The sequence below is a fragment of the Eublepharis macularius genome, chromosome 4, assembly GCF_028583425.1.
Source record: "Eublepharis macularius isolate TG4126 chromosome 4, MPM_Emac_v1.0, whole genome shotgun sequence".
Taxonomy (NCBI): domain Eukaryota; kingdom Metazoa; phylum Chordata; class Lepidosauria; order Squamata; family Eublepharidae; genus Eublepharis; species Eublepharis macularius.
Window position 1 is genome coordinate 183,620,168 of NC_072793.1, and position 23,257 is coordinate 183,643,424.

Below are 23,257 nucleotides of genomic sequence, written 5' to 3' on the forward strand. Positions count from 1 at the left end.
AGGGTGAAGATGGGGTGGGCATTGCTGCCTGCTCAGTGCCTTATTCCAGTAGGCTGAAGGGGACAGGCAGTGTCACCAGCTCCACTTCTTATCCCGACTGGGTGAAGGGAAGAAGGGAATTGCCTGTGCATGATCCCATGCAGGTGAAGGTGCTGGGTGGGCAATGGCACCTGTTCCACCCCTGATCCCAGCTTGGTGAAGGGGGTGGGCATTGCCATCTGCTATGCTTGTGATCCCACCTGGATGAAGGGGGGTGGGCATGGTCCCCTGCCCTGCTCCTAATACCAGCTGGGTTAAGTCAGAGAGTAGGAATGGCCACCTGCTACACTCCTGATTCCAGCTGGGGGGGGGCATTGGCAGATGCTTCACTCCTAATGCCAGCTGGATTAAGGTGAGGGATGGGCATTGCCCCCTGCACTGCTCCTGATTCCAGCTAGATTAAGGGGGTGGGAATTGCCACCTGCTAATGCCAGTTGTGATAAGGCGGGGGTGGCCATTGCCACCTACTTCGCTCCAAATACTAGCTAGGTTAAGGTGGGGGATAGGCATTGCCACATGCTCCATGCCTACTACCCGCTGGCTGAAGGGTGGTGGGCATTTCCACCTGCTCTGCTCTTAAATACCAGCTGGGTTAAGGTGAGGGAGCGCATAGCCACCTGCTCCGCTCATACCAGCTGGGTTAAGGCGGGGGGGTGGGCATTGCCACCTGCTCCATTCCTAATACCTGGAAAAAACGGATGGCTGTTTCTGCTGCACAATGGAAACTGACAAGGAACAATGTCCACAGAAACGTTAGCACTCACTGTGCTCAAAGCAACTTTACATGATTAAACAATTTTTACAAAGTGCAAATGCCTCTTATTTCTACAATAATTACATGATATCTTCAAGTACAAATACATAAATAACAGCAGCGCAGTGCAGCAATGGTAACTGCAGTACAACTCAGTTCACGTAAAGTTCTTTTACTCATTCAATTAATTTTCCTTCCAGTCATTCCCCAGGTGATAAGGACTCCGGGGTGGGAATGACTTCCAGTCATTCCCCAGGTGATAAGGACTCCCCACCCCGGAGTCCTTATCACCTGGGGAATGACTGGAAGGAAAATTAATTGAATGAGTAAAAGAACTTTACGTGAACTGAGTTGTACTGCAGTTACCATTGCTGCACTGCGCTGCTGTTATTTATGTATTTGTACTTGAAGATATCATGTAATTATTGTAGAAATAAGAGGCATTTGCACTTTGTAAAAATTGTTTAATCATGTAAAGTTGCTTTGAGCACAGTGAGTGCTAACGTTTCTGTGGACATTGTTCCTTGTCAGTTTCCATTCCTAATACCAGCTGGGTTACGGTGGGGATGGGCATTGCTACCTGCTCCACTCCTAATACTAGCTGAGTTAAGGTGGGGGCGGGCATGGCACCTGCTCCGCTCCTAATACCAGTTGGGTTAAGATGGGGGCAGGAATCGCCACCTTCTTTGATCCTGATCTGAGCTGAGTGAAGGGGGAAGGGCATTGCCACCTGCTCTGCTCCTAATGCCAGCTGGGTTAAGGTGGGGTGGGCATTGCTACCTGCTCCACTCCTAATACTAGCTTAGTTAAGGTGGGGGCGGGCATGGCACCTGCTCCACTCCTAATACCAGTTGGGTTAAGATGGGGGGCAGGAACTGCCACCTGCTCTGCTCCTGATCCCGGCATTACCGCCTGCTCCACTCCTGATCCCAACTGGCTAAAGAGGGTGGGTATTACTACCTGCTCCACTCCTAATATCAGTTGGGTTAATGAAGGGAGCAGGCATTGCTACCTGTTCCACTCCTAATATTAGCTGGCTGAAGGGGGGGCCGGTCATTGCCACTTGCTCTGCTCCTAATATCACCCAGGTTAAGGTGGGTAGTGGGCATTGCCGCCTGTCCTGCACCAAATACCAGCCGGGTTGAGGCATGGGGAGGGTATTGCCACCTGCTTCGCTCCTTTTCCCGGCCTTGGCTTCTCACCGCAGCATGTTTTCTGGAGCGATATGGTGAGTTGCTTGGGCAACTCTGCAGCAGTGCCCTCTGGTGGTGCACCAGGGTATACAGTGAGTTGTCTGAAACACGCTCACTCAATTATATAGTAGGATGTGTGAAGCGGCTCCTGTAAGAACCAACTCCAGGGCTTACTTCCAGGCAAGGCTTTGACCTGCATTTTAGAAACTAAGGCCTGTCCCTGGAATCAGGATCTTCCATGTCACACATTAGTTGGGTTTTTTTTCCCTTCACTGTGTACATATCTATGAGTTGTTTGATAAAGAATCAAGCCAAATGTATTCTGATGACTATTAGAGCAAGTTTCAAAGGCTGGAGTGTATCCCTCATATACAAAGGATGTGTACTTAACAAGGCCACTTGCCTGAGGTTTATAGTATGGTATGATATTTGTAGGTTTCTAAAAAACATATGATTGTCCGTTATAGAAGATGGAATGCTGGACTAGATGGGAATTGAGGCAATATTTTGATTGGGCACTGGAAAACCTTGGGCCAGCCCTGGATGGATCACCATACTATGTAAATTTGGACTTGTGAGGTCACCATATCCAAAGGGAACCACTGCTCTACACAACTTATGCTTATCCTTGGATCTGCCTGCGCACTCTCAGACCTGTGTCTGAGCCCTCTCCTTCTTGCCGTGAAGCGCTGGTCGCTCAGCCACTACTTTCTACAAACGTCCTCTTTCTTCTGGATGGGTAAATATCCCCCGACCCTGTACTCTGTTACCAGAACTGCTCTTATTAATGGGGGAAATTAGCTTTAGCAGTCTGTAACTAGAAATAGCACGGATCTAACCTATGTTTACGGAGGTCCCGATTCCAGACACTCTAGTGACAAAGAGGCAGACTACAAATAGGTTCAAACACGTGTATTTACTAATAGTGTGGCATAAGCCTGAACTTGCACATACACACAAGAAAGCACACAAGGACTAGGAAATACAGAGTATGAAATATAGCGACTTTCGCATTAGCAGGTTCCCAACGTTGGTGGGGAATACTCACAATCCTGAAGCGAAGCAGAGACACAACAGCAAGGTGGCCCAATGCCAGCACTGGGACCACAGACAGACAGCGAGGGGTTCTGGATAGGATGGCATGCACACCATGCGGTCTGGGAGACCGGTTTAAATATCCCATAATGTACCCTGGGGCTGGTGCTGTACTTGGTGGTTCTCACAGATTAAAACAAAAGGTTCTAATGGGCTACTGAATGGCTTGGATGGGCCACTTTGGTAATCTGATTGTGATAAGTGACACCTCAGGAAAAGGGGACAAAGGAGGGAGGGAGAAATCCGAGTGGGCTGAATGGATGTTCCAGTGGACAGGGCTTGTCCTGATGTCATCAGCTCTGGAATGCGGAGGTTTCTTTGAGATGCATTCTCTAAGTGCTTGGGATGGTCGGCACTTAGTTCCTTCTCTGGGGCAGCTCCTAAGATATGCAGAGCGGGGCGAGGTACTCTCGCTGCGGATGTGGTGTGCCCGCTTTGCCGAAATGGCTTCCCAAAGCAGTCTCCTTCCCTGGGTCTTCTGGCTGCCTGAGAACATGGATGCCGGCTGGGCATAGCTGGGGCTGGTTTGCAGGCTGCCCGGTAGCGAGGGCAAGCTCGGGGACCGGCCCGCGGGAGGCTCCAGGCGGGGACTGACCAGGGAGCGCCTAGCCAGGCTCACTGGAGGTTTCCCCGGCAGGCGCCCGGCTGCTAGCAGCGGCTTGGGCCCATATGAGGCAGGCTTCCATGGAGGCAGGGGGAACAGCACGTAAAACACAGTCCAAAGCAGGGAACAGGCACGGTCCGTGGCAGATGGCAATGCAGGCACAGGGCACACTTGTAATAAAGTCCAAACACACACTGGGAAGTCCAGATACAGGTCAGGGCAGGGCTGCCCAGGAAGAGAGTCTTGGTGTAGTTAACCAAACATGGAGTCAGGGAACTACACAGTCTATTGCAGCAGCAAGATAACTGACATGCAGGCAGGAAACTGACACGTGTACCAGAACACACACGTGCAAAGCAGTCTTTGTGTAGCAGTGAAAGAGCAATGCAGGAAACTTTAACACAGTCCATGGCAGGCCTTAAAGCAGGAGAGGGGGCCTACTTGGCAACAATTCCCCCCCTCGGGGACCACGTGACGTCAGGTGCGTGGGTCCCCGAACTTGGCTTCAAAGGCAGGACGAACGGCACATCGGGTGTTCAAGCTTCGAGCGAAGAAGGAGTGAGAAGGGAAGGAGGGGGAGGCCTCACTCAAAAATTTAGTTTGGAGAACCACCTAACCGAATAAGTGCAATTTGGATCAGCCAATGGGCTGCAGGTCTCTGGGTTCACACCAGGAGGTGTGCTAAGTGCTACCGTCAACATAAACAGCAATTCATAAGCAGCAATGAGCAATTCATGTATATAAGCAGCGACAATTCATGTTTGTGTACATTGATCAATTCATAAATGGGGGTACTTCATACGTAATTCATGGTGGGTTAAAGCACTAAAAACCAGGAGCAATTCATATACATGGATTAATTCATAAGCATAGGATTAAAAGCAAAGGCAATTCATGGGTCAATTCATGAATGCAAGAATGAAAGCAGGCTAACTCATAGGAAGCTAAAAGCAAAATTCACAGGTGAGGGAACAATTCATATATGGTGGAAGGTGGAAAGTGCAAGTAGGGCATAGACCAATTCATGAACACAATACTGGAGTAATTCATGGGCGGTTAAAATAATAAATATATATGTATATATGGGTTAAAAGCAATTCATAGAATATTAGGTAAGGGACTCAAAGCACAATATATATATATATATGAGACTAAAAGCAATACTTTAGGAGATTAAAACAGTTCATAGATAAAAGCAGCAATAATAAAAGGAAGTGCGAGGAAATAATTCATGAGGGTAAGCGGCGGAAGGGCTCATGGGGATAGAAAAATAAACTTCGCAATTAAAAGACTAATTCATATAGCCAGATTAAAACCAGATTCATAAAGTTTAAAACTAATAGTTAAATAACCTTTAAAAGAGACCGTTCATGATGGGTCCCGGCTAAAACCAAATTCATAAAAAGATAAATAGGCTAAAATCACTTTGGCGGAGGGAGTCAGGTTAAAATGCAATTCATACAGTTAAAAGGAAATTTATAGGGGTAAAGTTGATAGGGGGTGATTAAAAGATCCCAGTTCAGGGGAGGATCATGGGCGCACTTGCAATAGATAGAGTGAGGGAAGCAAATATATCATTGATCCCCAAAGAAGGACAGGACTTGACCAATGTTAAAAACTACAGACCTATCTCTTTACTTAATAATGACTACAAGATTTTTGCAAAGATCTTGGCGGAGAGAATAAAGGGGTGGCTAGCCGAAGTTATTGGAGAAGAACAAGCAGGCTTTTTACCAAATAGACAAATCAGAGACAACCTAAGGACAGTCATAAACGCTATAGAATACTATGACAGGCGATGTGATAAGGAGGTTGGTTTCTTTTTTGTAGACGCTGAAAAAGCATTTGACAATTTGAACTGGGACTTTATGTTTGCCACCATGGAACAGCTACAAATGGGGGAAAGGTTCATAAGAGCAGTGAGAGAAATTTATAGAGACCAGAGTGCAGCAATTGTGGTGAATGATGAGCTGACTAAAAAACTGATTATTGGAAAGGGTACAAGACAAGGTTGCCCGCTATCCCCATTGTTGTTTATTTTGGTTCTTGAAATTTTGATGATGCAGATTACAGAAGATAATGCAATCCGTGGTATAAAGATAAAAGACTTTTCCTATAAGGTCAGAGCGTTTGCAGATGATATAATGTTAATTGTGGAAGATCCAATTGAAAACATGCCTAAGGTAATAGAAAAAATAAAAGAGTTTGGAGACTTGGCAGGTTTCTATGTAAACAAAAAGAAATCAAAGATTTTATGTAAGAATATGATTAAACAAAAGCAACAGTTATTAACGGAAATAACAGACTGTGAGGTAACAAGTAAGGTGAAGTACTTGGGAATTGAATTGACTGCAAAAAATATAGATCTATTTAAGAATAACTATGAGAGATTATGGACTCAAATAGAGCATGATTTGATCAAATGGAATAGGCTGAACTTGTCATGGTTGGGAAGAATTGCAGTAATCAAGATGAACGTGTTACCAAGAGTTATGTTTCTGTTACAGACGATACCAATCATTAGGGACTCCAAGCAATTTGATAAATGGCAGAGGAAAATATCAGAGTTTGTGTGGGCAGGCAGGAAGCCTCGAGTGAAAATGAAAGTGTTACAGGATGCAAAAGAAAGAGGGGGAATGCAACTGCCCAACTTGAGACTTTATTATGATGCAATCTGTCTGGTATGGTTGAAGGATTGGATCACATTGAAAAATCGCAAACTGCTGGCCTTAGAGGGATACAAAAAATTATTTGGATGGCATGCATAACTATGGTATGATAAAGTAAAAGCAGATTCTATGTTCCTGCATCACTATATTCGGAGAAGCCTCTTCACAATTTGGAAGAAGTACAAAGAATACCTACAAGAAGGAATTCCCTCCTGGGTGGTTCCATATGAAGTAATAGATCCAAGAACGGTCGATAATGAACAACAGTGTTTAACGTATAAGGAGATAACTCAAATAGAATCCTTTAAAATAAGAATAAGAACGCAACAAGAGATGTCTCCAAACTACGACTGGTTTCAATATAGACAAGTTAGAGATCTTTATTACTCAGACTGTGCGAAGGGAGGGATAAGGATGGAAGACTCAGAATTAGAGAAAGTAATTTTACAAGAAGACCAAAAGGAAATTTCTAAGGTCTACAAAGTGTTGTTAAAATGGTATACTGAAGATGAGACAGTCAAAGTGCAAATGGTGAAGTGGGCTATAAACTTTAACAAAGAAATAACAATGGAGGCGTGGGAATACTTGTGGAAACATACATTGAAAATCACGACATGTACCAATATTAAAGAGAATATTTACAAAATGATTTACCGTTGGTATCTGACGCCAAAGAAGATTGCGCTAGGGAATTTGAATATGTCTAATAAATGCTGGAAATGTAAAAAACATGAGGGATCAATGTATCATATGTGGTGGACTTGCGAGGTAGCTAGGCAGTACTGGGGGGAAATAATAAGAGTAATGAGTGAGATTTTACAATTTCAAGTTAACAAGAACCCAGAACTCCTGCTACTGAACTTGGGAATGGAAGACATCCCAGCACAACATAGGACATTGATATTCTATATGACGGCAGCAGACAGACTTTTGTATGCGCAGAAGTGGAAAGTACAAGAAGTGCCAACTACTGAGGACTGGATTTACAAATTGCTGTACATGGCGGAGATGGACAAAATGACAAGAAAACTGAGAGACCTTGATCCAGGGCAGTTTAACACGGACTGGGGAAAGCTGAAACAATATTTGGTGAAAAAATGGGAGGTGGGAGGAGAACTGTGGCAGTTTGAAAATTATTGAGGTACACAGGAGGAGAGAAGTGACTATACCGAGGGGGTGGAGAGTTAATGGAAAAATTCTAAGCAACTTTATATGATTTTTAAGTATTATATTAAGTAGCAATAGCGTTGATACTATGAGAATTAATGGGATAGAAATTAACTAATCTATATTTTTTGGAAAGATAACCGTATAACATAGAGTGAATATATACATACATACGTAAATTCAAAGATAGGTCTAACTGTTAGACTTATGGTATATGTATAGATAAAGAACAACATATAGAACAGAAGCCTAAGCAAATGACAATAAGTGTGTATAATAAGTATGTGTATAGAAGTATTGGAATTGATGTATAAAGGGGGGCAAATTGTTTGTCCCATATTGAAGAGAATAGAAGGAGTAAGATAAAACACAGGTTATCAAAATGAATATTATTAGTAGTTTTAATGAAGAAGATAGATTAAGAGGATTTTATTTATATGACAATTTATATGACAATTTATATGTGAAAGGAAGTGGAAATAGTGCTTAGAAGAATCTGAAAGTATATTATAATAAACAAATAAAATAAATATGAAGGAGTAGAGCGAAAGTGGATAGGGGGTTGGAAAACTGTTGGAAGTCAATAAAAAGGGGGGGGGAAAGGGAGGGGGTTAGAATTAGAAAAAATTAAAGAATGTGATTATAATTGTTATTATATGTTTCTAATCCAATAAAAATTCTTTAAAAAAAAAAAAGATAGAGTGAGGGACTAGTTCGGGGCTAAATTCATAGGGGCAAAATTCATGAAAGCAATGGACAGAAATTCATGTAGAGCTTGAAACAATAGAGCGGCATAGATCACAGATGGCTCAGTCCGCAGTACAGCTGCTGGACTGGGTTGCGTATATACAGGAACAAGCAAGCTTAGTCCATGTGTTCCAAAACATACTTCCACCCCCCCTTGCTGTCTGCGTCAATCCGCAGAGCAGGGTCGGCTGGCGGCAAGAAGGGCTTCGGGCACACAGTTATTGTCTTCATGGAGGCAGCGCCGCTGGCGGTCGTTCGTAGGCGGGCCGTGGGCTGGGAGGCAGAGAAATGTGTCCCCCCCTAGTCCACAAGAGGGCCTCGGAGCGGTGTCCGGCAGCAGAGCGTCCATGGGGCTGGTTCAGGATCCGTGCACATAATCATGAGAACACAAACACAGTTCATATCACCATAAGCAACAAAATAAGCAAGGGATAAAAATGGGGCGCCAAGTACACCCATTAAGGCAGGAGGTCGGGATTGTAACGATCCAAGCGGTGGGACATCCGGAGTTGCTGGAGCTGTCGGCGGTTCCAACAGCCCAAATAAAGTAGTGAGGCACATAACAAAACTTGAAAGGCCAAAATAACAACGATCGCGTGCAAGGCCAAATTGTAAATTCCAGTGGCAGTGGGGCTCCAGCCAAAGAGGGTTTCCCACCACGAATGCTCTCCGGTGGTCTTGATCCGCTGGGCAAGATCCAAAATCTCCTTGCCATTGTGGGACACAACCAAAGCAGTGGTGTCCCCGTCCCTCTGGATACTCTGGAGGGTGCGGTGGAGCTGAGGGTGGGTCAGGAGCTCGTGGATCAGCTCCAGACCGATGCCAAGGGAGACTGGCTTCACATAACGATAGATGGAGGGTGCCACCAGGATCTCTTCTTGGGTCCAGACCGGTACCGTGTAGGTGAAGTCGCTGGCTGCCACCGAAGACAGGTTGCAGAAGCAGCGGTTGACTCCCGGGATCACTGGCTTGAGCTGGAACAAGTTCAGGATCACAAAGTCGCAGGCCGTTCGCACGCAGGCACATCCTTTCCCAAGGTAGACCACAGCGGAGCTGTTCTCCCGGACGACCTCGAAGGAGCACTCGTTGAGGGCGTCGACTTGCGGGGCTACACAGGGGTGATGCGGTGCAAAGGCTTGGTCTTGGCAAATGAAGCCGGTCTGGCCTTGATGCTGGCACCCTTGGAGGTTGACGAGCTGCCATCCGGTTGGGGTGAAGCGGGCCCAATGGTCGGGGGTGGCGGGCATAGAGGACTTCGGTATCGCTGACTTGGAGTCCCAGAGGCACGACTGGATACACGTGGAATGACTCGTGTGCACTGGCCGTTAATAAAAATAATTTAAGCTCCTGGGTGGTCGGTGAGAATGAGGAGTTTACGAGAGACCACCAGGATTCAAGCTCCAGTTCAATGGGTGACAATTTGGGCATAATCAATCTTTTAATTTCCAGGGGCAAGTGCCCGTCCGTGGCTTGCCGAATTAGCTCCATGGCCACAGCCTGGTTTAATTGTTGTAATCAGAAAATAAAGGGCTACCCTCGCCAGAAGCCAATGAAATGAGGGGGGGGGGGAAATCCCGCGAGGGGTTGAAACGAGCAATGCTCCAAGACAATAATGCTTATGAAATTAACTCACTCGGAATGACCTTAAGCTCTTGAACCAATTTCATTAAAGTCTATAAAACAAACTTTCAATGCTCCAAAAATTTGAAGTATGCAAAATAAACTTACAATAGGCAACGCCTCACAGCATATACTTCATGGGGGAATACAAACGTAAATTCCATTAGGCAATGCCTCACAACATTCAGGCTAAATGGTTTTACACCGTTATATACAAACAGGCAACCCTACTATATAGTATGTAATACAAGCTAACTATATACAATTGTAATCCATATAAACTACGTGGCAGTCCAATGAGTGACAATAGTGACGCGTTGGAGAGAGGAGGGGGGGCTAGGCCACCCTAGTGTCATCAGACATCTAAACACGCCCAATCTGGGGCCGGCTGAAGCACAGATTTCGTCCCACGCCTCGTCAGGAGCATGTGCGTTGTGTTGTCTTATCCTCCACGTTCGCGACTGTGTAGTTCTTGCATCTACAAAATAAATACACCTTGACAAAAACAAACTGAATAGACTGCTCCATAGTAGGTACCCATATAAATTTCATAACACTAACCTGTTCAATCAAACAGTATTCGTAGCCTGCGTATTCACAGTATTTTCCCCATGCTAATAGCAAACGGCGGCAGTAAATTTCTTAGCGTGCCGTGGATTGACTGGGATGCTCATCTTTAAAGCAAATCAAACCAGCTCCCAACACTTCTTATTCCCCCATGAAGTATATGCGGTGAGGCGTTGCCTATTTAAGTTTATTTTGCATACTTCAAATTTTTGGAGCATTGAAAGTTTGTTTTATAGACTTTAATGAAATTGGTTCAAGAGCTTAAGGTCATTCCGAGTGAGTTAATTTCATAAGCATTATTGTCTTGGAGCACTGTTCGTTTCAACCCCTCGCGGGATTTTTCCTCCCCCCCCCTCATTTCATTGGTTTAATTGTTGGGCTTGCATACATGCCATGGCTATTGACACGTTGCGTTTAAAGGACTGCGTTCCCTTGAGCAGCAGAGAAAAATCTCTTTCAATTTGACTCTCCCAGTTAACTAAAATGGAGCTGATCTCGTGTTGCCCATTTGAAATGGAATTTAGGAACTGCACCACCGGTTTGCCTAAGTCGGAGATGCTAGTCGTAACATGGGCAAACTTATTAGCAAGAGTCTCAATGTTGACCGAATCCATGATTGCTAAGCCTCCGGCTGCAGGAGCAGTCCAGTCGGCGATGCTTCATCTGGCACGCGCGAGAGAGGGAGGGGATCGATCCATAGTTGTAGCCATGCATTCCAACCCTTGCTACCGGCCTCCAGATAGGGAGCGCACTGCGGCAGCCTCTGGGTTATATTTAGCTCAGCTAAGTCTATGCGGATCTCTTTTAAAGACATTTGCGGGCGGACTAGAACTCTCTCTCGAATGTCAGTTTTCAAAACATGGGAGCCCACTATATGCGTGCCGCCTTGGCTTAATTGTTCATTGCTAGCAATCAAAGGGTCAATTTGGATGGTGTGGGTCTCCTGGGTCCGGATCAGCAGGGAATAATTGCCTGGTTCATGAGTCAAATTTACAAAGAGCAGCCCAAGCTGGTAAAATTTCTCTACTAGGGGCTTGGTTTGGCATTCGGGCGTCTGTTGAATCAGTATCCAATCAGGTGGGCCGTGTTTGACTAGGTCTTCCTCCTTTACAATCCAGGTCAGGTTCTCCCAGCGCTCTATAGCAAAGGAGAGAACTGCGCCTGAAGGGGGCGTGATGATGACTGATGCAGTTTCAGTGGTAGTAGTGCCTAGTAGGATGGTCATTCTAAAGGGGTCTCCTGCCTTCCATACTGCGGCCGACACTAGAATAACTTCACAGTATGGTCCGGGGGCCTCAGTGACAAATGGCGAGGTTTCGAAATAGGCAGGGGTGGTATATTTGTCTACCACCGGGACTGCAGTGGGGGCGGGCCTGATGCGGGGAAGAAACATACATGGAATCGGAGCAAGAGGTGAAACCGTATCACTGGGCGAATAGCACACTAGCTCTTGAGACATAGTTTTTACTCCCACACATAATATGACAAGCTCTGGGGGTCGGATCCACTGCTCTTCGCAATTGCGGAAGTTGGTGCGATTCGTGGGGGTGGTCATGTTAATCTGCTGCACAACTTTGCAGACCATCATTTCATTTTCTGCTAGGGTATTAATACATCTCCAGTGGGGGTAGGGCATTAATCTGGACGAGCATCCCTCTATTAGGGTGCCTGCCAGCACGAGCAAACACAGAGTAGCCAGGTGCCTCATCTCTTGGCCTTCCTTTCCTTTCTGTGGCGAAAATATCCTGGGGAGACCTGCGGATATAAGTACAGGTTCCCTGAGTTTGTTGCAGCAAAATAAATGAAGCGAAGTGGGGGGAAAAAGGGAGGGCATCTCTCTGCCAGCACTGTCTATTAGGCGGGGTTCGAACGAGAAGTCCCAGAGCACTAAGCGAGCCTTCCAGCTTGTTGCTCTAGGGAACTCCTGTGCGGAGGTCTCTTTCTACAGCATGTATATTTCAGGGGGGGGGGCATCTTTACATCTGGCAAGGGTCGGTTGTACGTTAGGCGGGATTATGCAAACTCGCCCCAGGGGTTCCTGGGTGCCTGGACTATGTGGCCTTCAGGTGCCCCTTGCTCGGTGGCGGGCTGCTCTTATTTTGCGGGCTGAGAGCTGTCGGCCCGGCTCAGCCTGGCCGTGCCGTTTGTTTTACTTAAAAATGGATTAGAGAGCAGTTTGCAGTGACCGTAAGGGTTGCTGCTTAGGGAGACCTTCATTCTATTTTTCTAAAATTATTATTTTTTTTGTCTGCAGGACGAACAATTTTTGGAGGGACTCCCTCGGGAGGCCCTAATTTTTGGTTAAAAGAAAGAAACACACAAAACAAAAATATACTGGTGTGGGATACTTTCAGGTTGCCCTGACTTGGAAGGCCTGGCAGGGCTTTGTTATAACTTCAATATGTCTCCCCCCCTTCTTTTCCTTTGTACGGTACGGGCAAGGGAAAAGATTACATTAGGCGGGGTGGGAGGCTGCTGGCGGAAAGGGCCGAAGCGTAGCCGAAGGCGCTCGGCAGCGTTTATCGAAAAGCGGCGGAGGCGGCGAAAATCTTTCGGCACCACTGGGTCTGGGTTATTTGGGGGTCATCTTGGCGCGGGGGATTCTGGCTGTGTAAATGAGGCACGCTGCCCCTTGTGCGTAGCGAACGCACCTCAATAACACATTCCAGAGGGTACATATTTACAAAATACTGACGGGTCTTTTACCTTTACAGTAAAGCATACTAACTGGTGGCGCCGTATAGCAGCTCACCATGACGAATAAGAACCTTAGTAGAATAGGGGGGGTTGATGGGCTTGACGGAGGTTTCCTCAGGGGAAGCACGGCCCTCAAAGCCAAAGCCGACCATCATGCAAATGCGTGGGTTGGCAGGTGAGACCCCGAATCTACGTAGATGCGGGATCTTCACCAGCACGGCGGGTGAAACGTTTTCAAACAGAGAGATCACCTTTTTTGGTGGTCCCAATGTTGGAAGAATGTATTCACTTTTGGGCTAAAGCCTCTCCAACATTCGACACACAGCAACTCTCTTTTGCCTGTGTAATTTTTTTCCGAACATGCGGCTTAAATCCAATTAAGAATCACTTTTGCTGGTGGTCCTATTTGGCTTTGGTTGCCGTGTTTCCTCCAAGGGTCCCAACTATGGGGCCCGCCTAAGAAAGTTAGTGTGGGGAGTCCACTCAGCCCAGTTATAGCAAACTTCTACATGGAACATTTTGAAAAAACAGCTCTAGAATTAGCACCCCACAAACCTAGTGTATGGTTCCGGTTTGTGGATGATACATTTATCATTTGGAGCCATGGGGAGGAAGAATTGATGGGGTTTTTGAATCATCTCAACAACATCCACCTGAACATACAATTCACAATGGAGAAAGAAATCGAGGGAAAACTCCCATTCCTGGATACCTTGGTCATCCGCAAAGCAAACTTTCAGTTAGGTCACAAGGTCTACAGGAAACCAACTCACACTGATCGGTACTTACACAAAAACTCCAATCACTACCCCCGACAGAAAAGAGGCATAATGAAAACATTAGTGGATCGTGCAAGACGGATATGTGAGCCGCACTTTCTCAATGAGGAAATTAACCATCTAAACCACGCACTTCAGGCAAATGGCTACTCCAGAAATGAAATCCGAAGAGCAATCAAACCCAGGATGAATCAAACAACCAAGGAAAAACAGTCTCCTACAGGAAAAGTGTTTTTGCCATATATCAAAGGAATTACTGATCAGATGGGAAAGCTTATGAAAAAGCATAACCTTCAAGCAGTATTCAGACCCACCCGAAAAATACAACAGATGCTACGATCAGCAAAAGACAGTAGAGACCCCCTCACCTCTGCAGGAGTATACCGTATACCCTGCAGCTGTGGACAAGTTTACATCGGGACCACAAAGCGTAGCATCCAGACAAGAATAAAAGAACATGAAAGACACTGCAGACTTGGATAACCTGAAAAATCAGCAGTGGCTGAACATAGCCTAACTCAAACAGGGCACAGTATCTTATTCCAGGACACCAAAATACTGGACAACACTTCCAACTACTTTGTCAGACTGCACAGGGAAGCCATTGAAATTCACAAGCATAAGCAAAACTTCAACAGGAAAGAAGAAACCTTAAGAATGAACAGAGCATGGTTTCCAGTTCTGAAAAACACCAGGCTAACAAAACATTCTATCTCCGACAATAGCCCTGCAGAGAAGATTAGCACATCAAGTACCAATCCATATGCAAAAGAACCTCCTCAGGATACAGTGAAGCCTCCCGCCATTAGCATTCCACACCCTGGGAAACTCTCACAGGATGACTCAGCTCAACCCCACCCCTCCTGAGTAGATACAAATGACCTACATCTTTTCCACACTGTGACACTGAGAGATCTCTGTCTTTTGGTGCTACACCTCTGAAGATGCCAGCCACAGCTGCTGGCGAAACGTCAGGAACTACAATGCCAAGACCACGGCAATACAGCCCGGAAAACCCACAACAACCATCGTTCTCCGGCCGTGAAATCCTTCGACAATACATTAAAGAATAGAACTGAAAAAAAATTCTAAACACTCATATATACATACTCTGCTCTTTTCTCTACATTAAAGCTAGAAAGGTTTGATCTAAGGGAACACAGGGTATCTCTGGCCCAGGGTGAAGGGATATCTGGCGGACTATTGGGTGGAGGGGGACTGGGCTAGTGGTCGCTCCCCCGGGGTCGTACACCGGCGGAGGTGCTTGGGGAGGCTTCCCTTTCCACTCCTTCATTTGGGAGGCGTGGAAGTATTTGAGCCAAGTTCCTCCTGTCTTTTTCTTAATGGCCACCTGGTAGACTGCTGGGGAGATTCTTTTTGTGATAGGGACGGGACCTTGCCATTTAGCTGCCAGCGAGTGTGTCTTCTGTGAGAACTTCCTATATAACACGAGCTGCCCTTCCTCCCACTGTCTCGGGTTCCTGACCCATCCTAGCTTGCGGTCCATGTCCTTCTGGGCTGTTCCCAGCCTTTGGGCTACTTGCATGTGGACGGCATGTATTGACGAGATGAGATCCTGAACCCAGGCATTGTTAATTACTACGGGCTGCATATCAGAAGGGAGCTGCATGTCTAGCCAGAAGGCTTCTGGGAGCTGCATTTTCTGTCCTGTCATGACCATATGGGGTGTAAATCCGTGAACTGCGGTGGTGCCTCTGATAGCCATTAGAATTATGGGGAGTTTTTCATCCCAGTCTCTCCCGGAGGAGCGAACCATCTTTCGGAGGGCCTCCTTGAGGGTCCGGTTGGTTCGTTCAATTGCTCCGGAGGCTTGAGGGTGGCCGGCTATGTGAAAGCGCTGCTGGATGCCTAGTGCCTTGCATAGCTCCTGGGTGACTTCTCCAATAAAGTGTGAGCCCAAATCGGAATCCATGACTCTTACAGTTCCCCATCGTGAGAAAACATTATTAAACAGAAGTTTGGCCGTGGTGGCTGCAGTGTTGTGCTTGCATGGGAACGCTTCAACCCATTTACTAAAGGGATCTATGACAGTGAGGCAGTAGCGATTGCCGCGGGGGGTTAGAGGGAGCGGACCGATAAAGTCGATCTGTATGCAAGCCCAGGGTCCGTCAATTCTCTGGTGCTGGAGGGGAGCTCGGGGTCCGGTGGGGTCTGCATTGACCATAGCACAGGACAGACAGTTGTCTACCCACTGCGCTACTTCAGTACGCATGCCAGGCCACCAACCAACCTCTCTCACCCTTTCCAACGTCAGGTCCTTGCCTCGGTGCCCTTGCTCGTGGACAAATTGAATCAGATCAGCCCTGACCTCCATCGGTACCACCCAATGGCGTTCGCCGGCTGCATCTACTGCCCATACGACACCTTCCTCTTACTTAATAGCTAATTTTCCTGTCTGGTCTCTTCCTGCGGCTAGGAGGCTGGCCACCTCAGGGTCGGATGCTTGTAATTGGGCCAGGTCCAGCGTGCCTGCTGATGCCTTGGCCTGATCGCGGGCCTGTGCCCGAGTAGTAACAGGATGGAGGGGGAGGCCTGGGGCTGGACCCGGTAATGGACCGCTTAATGGACCGCTTCCTGTGGCGGCGGCTTTAGCTGTCAAGTCTGCCTGGTCGTTCCAATATGCTGTTTCCGAGTTTGATTTCTGGTGCCCTTTGACATGTGTCACTTGTGTTGGACCCGTCCGGTCCTGGACGAGCGCGGCTACACACTGCCATAGCTGGAGGTGGGCTACCGGTTTCCCATCACTAGTTCTCCATCCCTGATTTTGCCACACGGGGAGCCAGACCGTGATAGCTTTGGCTGTCCAATCTGAGTCTGTGTAAATGGCAAGTGGGCTCTCAGGGGGCTCAAATTCAAGCACTGGCAGGAGCGCTTGCACCTCAGCCGCTTGGCTGGAATGGGGATGGGCTGGCCCCTGGAGGGTGAACGCATCGCTCACTCGCACGGCGCCATAGCCTGTCCGGGGGGAGCCACCAACATGAAAGGAGGAGCCGTCGCAGAACCAGCATGTGAAGCCGTTCCGTCGGGCCTCCTCGAGCGGGACTCCCCAGGTGACCGGCCAGGCGACATGCGAGGGCAGGTCAAGGGGGCACTCATGCTCGGTTCCGGTAACTAAAAGGCCATAGGGGGCAGGTGGCTCGGTAGCTTCCTTTTTAAACTCTACTCCGCGATTGACCAGGGCCAGGGTCCATTGCGCTATGTGGGCATTTGATACTTGTCCGTCCTGGATTTTGCCCGAGAGTATGTACTTGACGGGCATGTGGGTTGTTTGCACAATGGTGCGGGAGCCTCCTATAATGAATTCCCAATGGGTTAGGATCCAAACGAGCGCAAGGCAAGTCTTCTCGCAGGGGCTGAACTTAGTTTCTACCGGAGTTAGATTGCGGGAGGCGTACGCTACTACTCTAGCGGCTTCTGCTTGTTGCTGGGTGAGGGTGGCTCCTATGCTTTTGTCGGAAACTGCTAGCTGGATGTAGAACGGCTGGGTAACATCTGGGTGGGCCAGTGCCGGGGCTGCTGCCAGACTGCGCTTGAGTTCGGCTAGGGCTTTTTGCTGGTCATGTCCCCATTCCCAAGGGGTGTTCTTTTTAAGGAGGGCATAGAGGGGGCGAGCCTTGTCTGCAAAGGACTCGATGAAGTCCCGGGAGAAGTTAAAGGTTCCTAGGAGAGCTCTGAGTGAGGGGACGTCGGTGGGGGCTGGCTGGCAGCTTGGAAATGACCTCCATTCGCTGGGCAGCAGACCCCAAAGCCCCCTTCTCCTTCTTTGCCCCTCCTATCAACTCTCACTCCCACTGGCGCAGCATTCTGCCCATTCCCACTGGCTGTCTCTTACAAATGGTGGAGGTGGAGCCAGTCCTGTCCATCACTGTTGTTGATGGCAGTTTAAAGATACTGCCCTATAAAGTCCTCTTCCTTTTTTGTCCCTCCAACTGACTCTCACTCCTGTTGGCCCCGCATTCTGCCCACTCTCATCGGTTGTCTCTCAGCAGAGGAGGAGCTGGAGCCAATCCTGTCCATCACAGTTATTGCTAGCAGTTTAAAGATATTGCCCTAGAAACTCCTCCTCCTTTTTTGTCCCTCCTACCGACTCTCACTCTCATTGGCCCAGCATTCTGCTTATTCCCATTGGATTTCTTTCAGGAGAGGCAGAGCTGGAGCTAGTCCTGTCCATCCTAGAGGTTTAAAGAGCTCCAGATGATTAATTGACAAAGAGATTTTCATTAAATAAATGAAACACAAATGTAGCGTGCATTGAGCCAAACTGATGGATTCCTACTTTTTGTAATAATCAAGTAAAGGCAAAAAGAGAGCCATACCGAGAGAAGCCACGTTCCTGCGATTCTCCTCCATGACTTCCCTGTACAATGTCCTTTGGTCCGGATCCAGCAGAGCCCACTCCTCCTCCGTGAAACGGACAGACACCTCCTCTAGAGTCACCGGACCCTGCAAGAAAGAAACATTTTCTCATTACACATACTTGAACGGCTCTAAAACCAGTCTTGTAGGGTGAGAGTAACAACAGCAACCGCAACAATAATAGCAACAACTGTGCTTCCGTACCACTTTGCTAGGTAGATTAGTGCCCCAGTCACAGCAACAAAGTCAGTGTTATTATCATCCCCACAAGACTGGGCTGAGAGGAGGGGCTGACCCAAGGCTACCTGCTGACTTCATGGAAGGAGTGGAAGTCGAACCAGCAGAATCCTGGTTCACAGCCCAACCATTTAACCACTGGGCTACTAAGTAGGTAAAGGCCATCCCCTGTGCAAGCACTGAATCATTACTGACCTGTGGGGGGACATCACATCATGATGTTGTCTTGGCAGACTTTTGTTACGAGGTGGTTTGCCATTGACTTCCTCAGTCATTTACACTTTACCCTCAGGAAACTGGGTACTCATTTTACTGACCTCGGAAGGATGGAAGGCTGAGCCAACCTTGAGCCGGCTACTTGAACCCAGCTTCCGCCAGGATCGAACTCAGGTCATGAGCAGAGCTTGGGCTGCAGTACTGCCGCTTACCACTCTGCGCCACGGGGCTCTTCCTACAGCTTTCATAATACCTGTGCTTATTTACCGCTCTACTAAATATTAATGCTCCACTCTGAGCAGAGAACAAACTCCGTGTTAGTTACATCCCCACAATACAGGTGGGGAGCTGGGATGAGAGGACTGGGAGGCTCATCCAAGGCCCCCTGCTGGCCTCGTGACAGGAGTGGGAGTCGAACCAGCAGACAGCTGATTCACAGCCCAGCCACTTAACCACCAGGCTACAGCAGATCTGGAGGAGCCAAAGCTTCTTCACTGAATCAGCCCTAGTCGGCCCCTTCGACTGAAAGAGAAAACACGGGGTCGTGCTGGCCCAAGAAGGGGCAGAGGATCGAGGCCCCTGAGATGCCCCCAAGGATTCCTTCCCTACCCGATCTGGATGCTCAGGGGCCGCCTGACGTCCGCCACCAGGTCTCAAAGCTCCAGATCCTCCCAGCCGTGTCCTTCCATCACCTGTGAGACAGGAGGGGAGGGGAGAAGAGTCAGATCCTGCAAACTGCCTTGTCTAGTTCCACGTTTTCTTAGGCGTCAAAGGCTGGAGACCTGCATACTTCAAAGAGCCTTTTCTTTCTTATGTCCCTGGGGCAGAACAGGGGTTGCCAGACTCCGAGTGGAGCCTGAAGGTCACTCAGAATTACAGCTGATATTCAGGCCATAGAGATCGGTTCCCTTGAAGAAGATGGCTGCCTTGGAGGGTGGACTCTATGGCATTATGCCCTGATGAGGCCCCTCCTCTTCCCTCCCCATACCCTGCCCTCTCCAGGCTCCACCCCCTAAATCTCCAGGAATTTCCCAACAGCCCCACGAGCGCCACTCCATTGAGCCCTATGAAGCATGGAGGCAAACAGTGGCTACCTCTGCCCAATGTTTCACCCCCTCCCGGCCTACCCAACCCTCAGGGGGGTTTTAGCTCTCTCCAGCCTCTGTTAGTCTCTTGCCTGGAAACCCCCCAGCAGGTGTCGCTATAAGTCAGCTTTGACTTGATCCACAGTAGTAGAGAGTCCAGTAGCACCTTTAAGACTATCCAACTTTATTGTAGCATAAGCTTTCAAGGACCACAGCTCTCTGCATCAGATGCATTACTATGACTTGATGGCACTTTCCACCCCCACCTGGTTTGAAGTTCAAAAGGCTGCTCTGGAGGTACAAAGTTTTATACTTCTGAAAGGAAATGCATTCCGAACCTGAAGCAGAGGCTGGATCTCAATGCCTTTTCCATGCTGACACTAACAGCAGCCCAGAAATGGCTGCCTTGCTTACTGTGGGGAAGGAAGGAGGCTGAGAGGGGGAAGATGCAAGAGAAACCCTTACCCACCTCCATCGCTCTCCTGTGTGGCCCCCCAGAAGAGCGGCCTCTGCCTCGGATCAGACGGCCCCTTTTCTGCCTCGTAGAAACCAGCAGCCTCTTCTGACAGCCCCTGGAAGAGAAGAGAAGGAAGGGGGAGAGGAATTAGGAACGGAAGAGGAAGCATCTGGGAAGGGGTGGAGAAGGGAAGATTGGCAGGCTGATTTCTTTAAAGGCTGGGCATTTGGGTGTGGGGGGGTGGATTTTTAGGATAGACTTTTCCATATTTTGCTTTTTTGAGTCCTCAGGATAAAACTTTCTCACCTGCTGGTCGTGATTCTCACTCTCTGCTTGGCTCAGGAGGAAGCCTTCTGCCAGGGCCACCCCCTGGGAACTGGTCTCCGGCCCGCATTCCCTGACCCAGCTCTCCATCTCCGGGGGCAGGACGGCCAGGAGCTGCTCCAAGACCACCAGGTCCAGGATCTCGTTCTTGCTGTGCCTTTCTGGCTTCAGCCACTGGTGGGAAAGACGGTGAAGGCGGCTGCAAAGCTCTCGGATTCACAATCTGAGAAAAGTAAAGGTGGCAAGTGGACAGTTATAAATGTATAATATATCAAAAAGGAGTTAAAACATGTAACAGACAGATTGCCAGCCCAAGTCCATTTCTATTGAATCTTCAACCGAACATTTATGTTTTGTCCTGTTAATTCAGTCCAGGAAGGCTGTATTAGTTTACAGACAACTAGAAAGCACTCATTATTTCAAAACAGACCTAATTAATACATAGGTAAAGGCAGTCCCCTGTGCAACCACCGAGTCATTACTGGCCCATGGGAGGACGTCGCATCACAATGTTTTCTTGGGTTGGTTGCCATCGCCTTCCCCAGTCATCTACACTTTACCCCCAGGAAACTGGGTACTCATTTTACCGACCTCAGAAGGATGGAAGGCTGAGCCAACCCTGAGCCGGCTACTTGAACCCAGCTTCCGCCAGGATCGAACTCAGGTCACGAGCAGAGCTTGGGCTGCAGTACTGCCGCTTACCACTCTGTGCCACGGGGCCCTTTTTAGACATAAACAGCTATAAAATGTGTGTACATATACCATAACCAGAAGTTTTAAAAAAAACTTTACATACAAGAAGAGAATTTCCCAGTTCAAGAATAATGTCAGCCTTTGAGTTGCTAATCCCCATGTTAAAGGAGTAATTAGTCCTCATCTTAAAGAGACAAAACCAACCATGGCAGTTTAGATAGATGAAGCCAAGGCCAATCTATTATTCCTCCCCTTTGCGTAAATTGTGTCCCAAGTGTAAATCCAAATGCTTGCTTGCTTGCTTATTTATTTATTTGTGTATGTGTGTCATTTATAGTCCGCCTTTCTCACTGAGACTCAAGGTGGATGACATAGTGTGAGATTAGCAGAATTAGTTTCAAGGACATTGCCATACAGGACCAAGGACATTTCCATGAACAATGCCATAGGGTAAATAAATACAAGTTTACAAAGACATAGCATTAGCAATAGATCCAGAGGAGTTAGCCGTGTTAGTCTGTAGTAGCAAAATCAAAAAGAGTCCAGTAGCACCTTTAAGACTAACCAATTTTATTGTAGCATAAGCTTTCGAGAATCAAGTTCTCTTCATCAGATGCCTGATCAAAACTGGCCAGTTTTGATCAGGCATCTGATGAAGAGAACTTGATTCTCGAAAGCTTATGCTATAATAAAATTGGTTAGTCTTAAAGGTGCTACTGGACTCTTTTTGATTTTGTTATAGCATTAGCAAGAATCCAATACAGAGTTGAAGAAATGTTGAAAAAGAACACTGGAGTTGTGTTTTGGGTACTTATCAGGGACTCCATCCTTGCTTGCTTTGCAGACCAACCTCGGAGCTTCCTGTGGTCACCATATTTAATGGTAGTTTGAAGAAGCAGCTTTGGCGCCTGCCAAACCAGCTGCAGGTTTGTGGATACACTGGAGGGCCCGAAAGACCAGTAAGTGGGTTCTAGATCCAATCAAGCCTGAATGCTCCCTAGAAGCTAAACTGAGGCTATCCTACTTTGGTCACATCACGAGAAATCCAGACTCTGTGGAAAAATCAATAATGTCGGGAAAAGAGGAAGACCTAAAACGAGATGGCTGGACTGGATAAAGGAAGCCCCGTCGCCCAGTTTGCAAGATCTGAGCAAGTCATTAAGCAAGTCCTTTAGGGCTCACGAGGAATCCAGACGAGGCGGGAGTCCCCTTTGCCGCTGGACAGGTCAGATCAACAGTTGCCAACCTCCCGGAGGGGCCTGGAAATCTCCCGGAACGATACCTGAGCTCCAGACGACAGAGACCAGCTCCCCTGGAGCGAATGGCTGTCCGCTCCCGAGGAGTTCCCAATCCGGACTTTACAACCCCAGGCAGGCTCCCTTTAAGGAGCTTGGGGGGGGGTCGGAGGGGGGCTTTTAAATCCAGCTCCTGAACACGCGCCTGAGATCGGAGGCCCCTTCCCGGAGGCGCAGGGTCTGGCCTCGGGAACAACACCCAGGCCGCCCTTTGGCTCCCTCTCGGGGGCTCCCTGTTTGCAAACCCTGCAAGAAGTCCAGCCCGAGCCAGCCTGCGCGCCCCAAGCCCACCGCCCGGGCCGCTTTCCGCCCCCTTCCCCGCCGGCCGGCCGCCACTCCCTCCCCGCAAAGCAGTCGAAGCTCACCCGGTTCCCGCACGGGCTGCTTCCCCTCCGCGAGAGACAAGCGCAGACCCCCCGCGCGTTTGCACTTCGGACCCTGCGCTGGCAGGCGCCCTTCTAGGCATGCGCCGCGCTCCCTTCCCTCCCGCGGCTGACCCGCCGGGAGAAGCGGGGGCCGCGCTTGGCTCGGCGCTGCTGCGGAGTGAATGGACGGCTTTGCAACCGCCCCCCCCAACTCCCCAGAGCCCCAGTGCAGGGAATTGCATGCAGGAAAGGAAGTCAAGCCCCCCCCCCTCTTAAT

The 23,257-nt window shown here is 48.2% G+C and overlaps 1 protein-coding gene across 1 annotated transcript in view; it reads right to left on the bottom strand.

The window, feature by feature from the left end:
* Positions 1-23,050, bottom strand: part of LOC129329136 (zinc finger protein ZFP2-like) — a 35,705-nt gene extending 12,655 nt beyond the window's left edge. Inside the window, exons 1-5 of the mRNA XM_054978576.1 lie at positions 22,981-23,050; positions 20,610-20,850; positions 20,316-20,418; positions 19,371-19,453; positions 18,269-18,395 (exon numbers count right to left, since the gene is read on the bottom strand). Coding sequence (XP_054834551.1) covers positions 18,269-18,395; positions 19,371-19,453; positions 20,316-20,418; positions 20,610-20,717 — 421 coding nt within the window. The 5' untranslated portion in view covers positions 20,718-20,850; positions 22,981-23,050. The remainder of the gene's footprint in view (positions 1-18,268; positions 18,396-19,370; positions 19,454-20,315; positions 20,419-20,609; positions 20,851-22,980) is intronic.
* Positions 23,051-23,257: the final 207 nt, after the last annotated feature.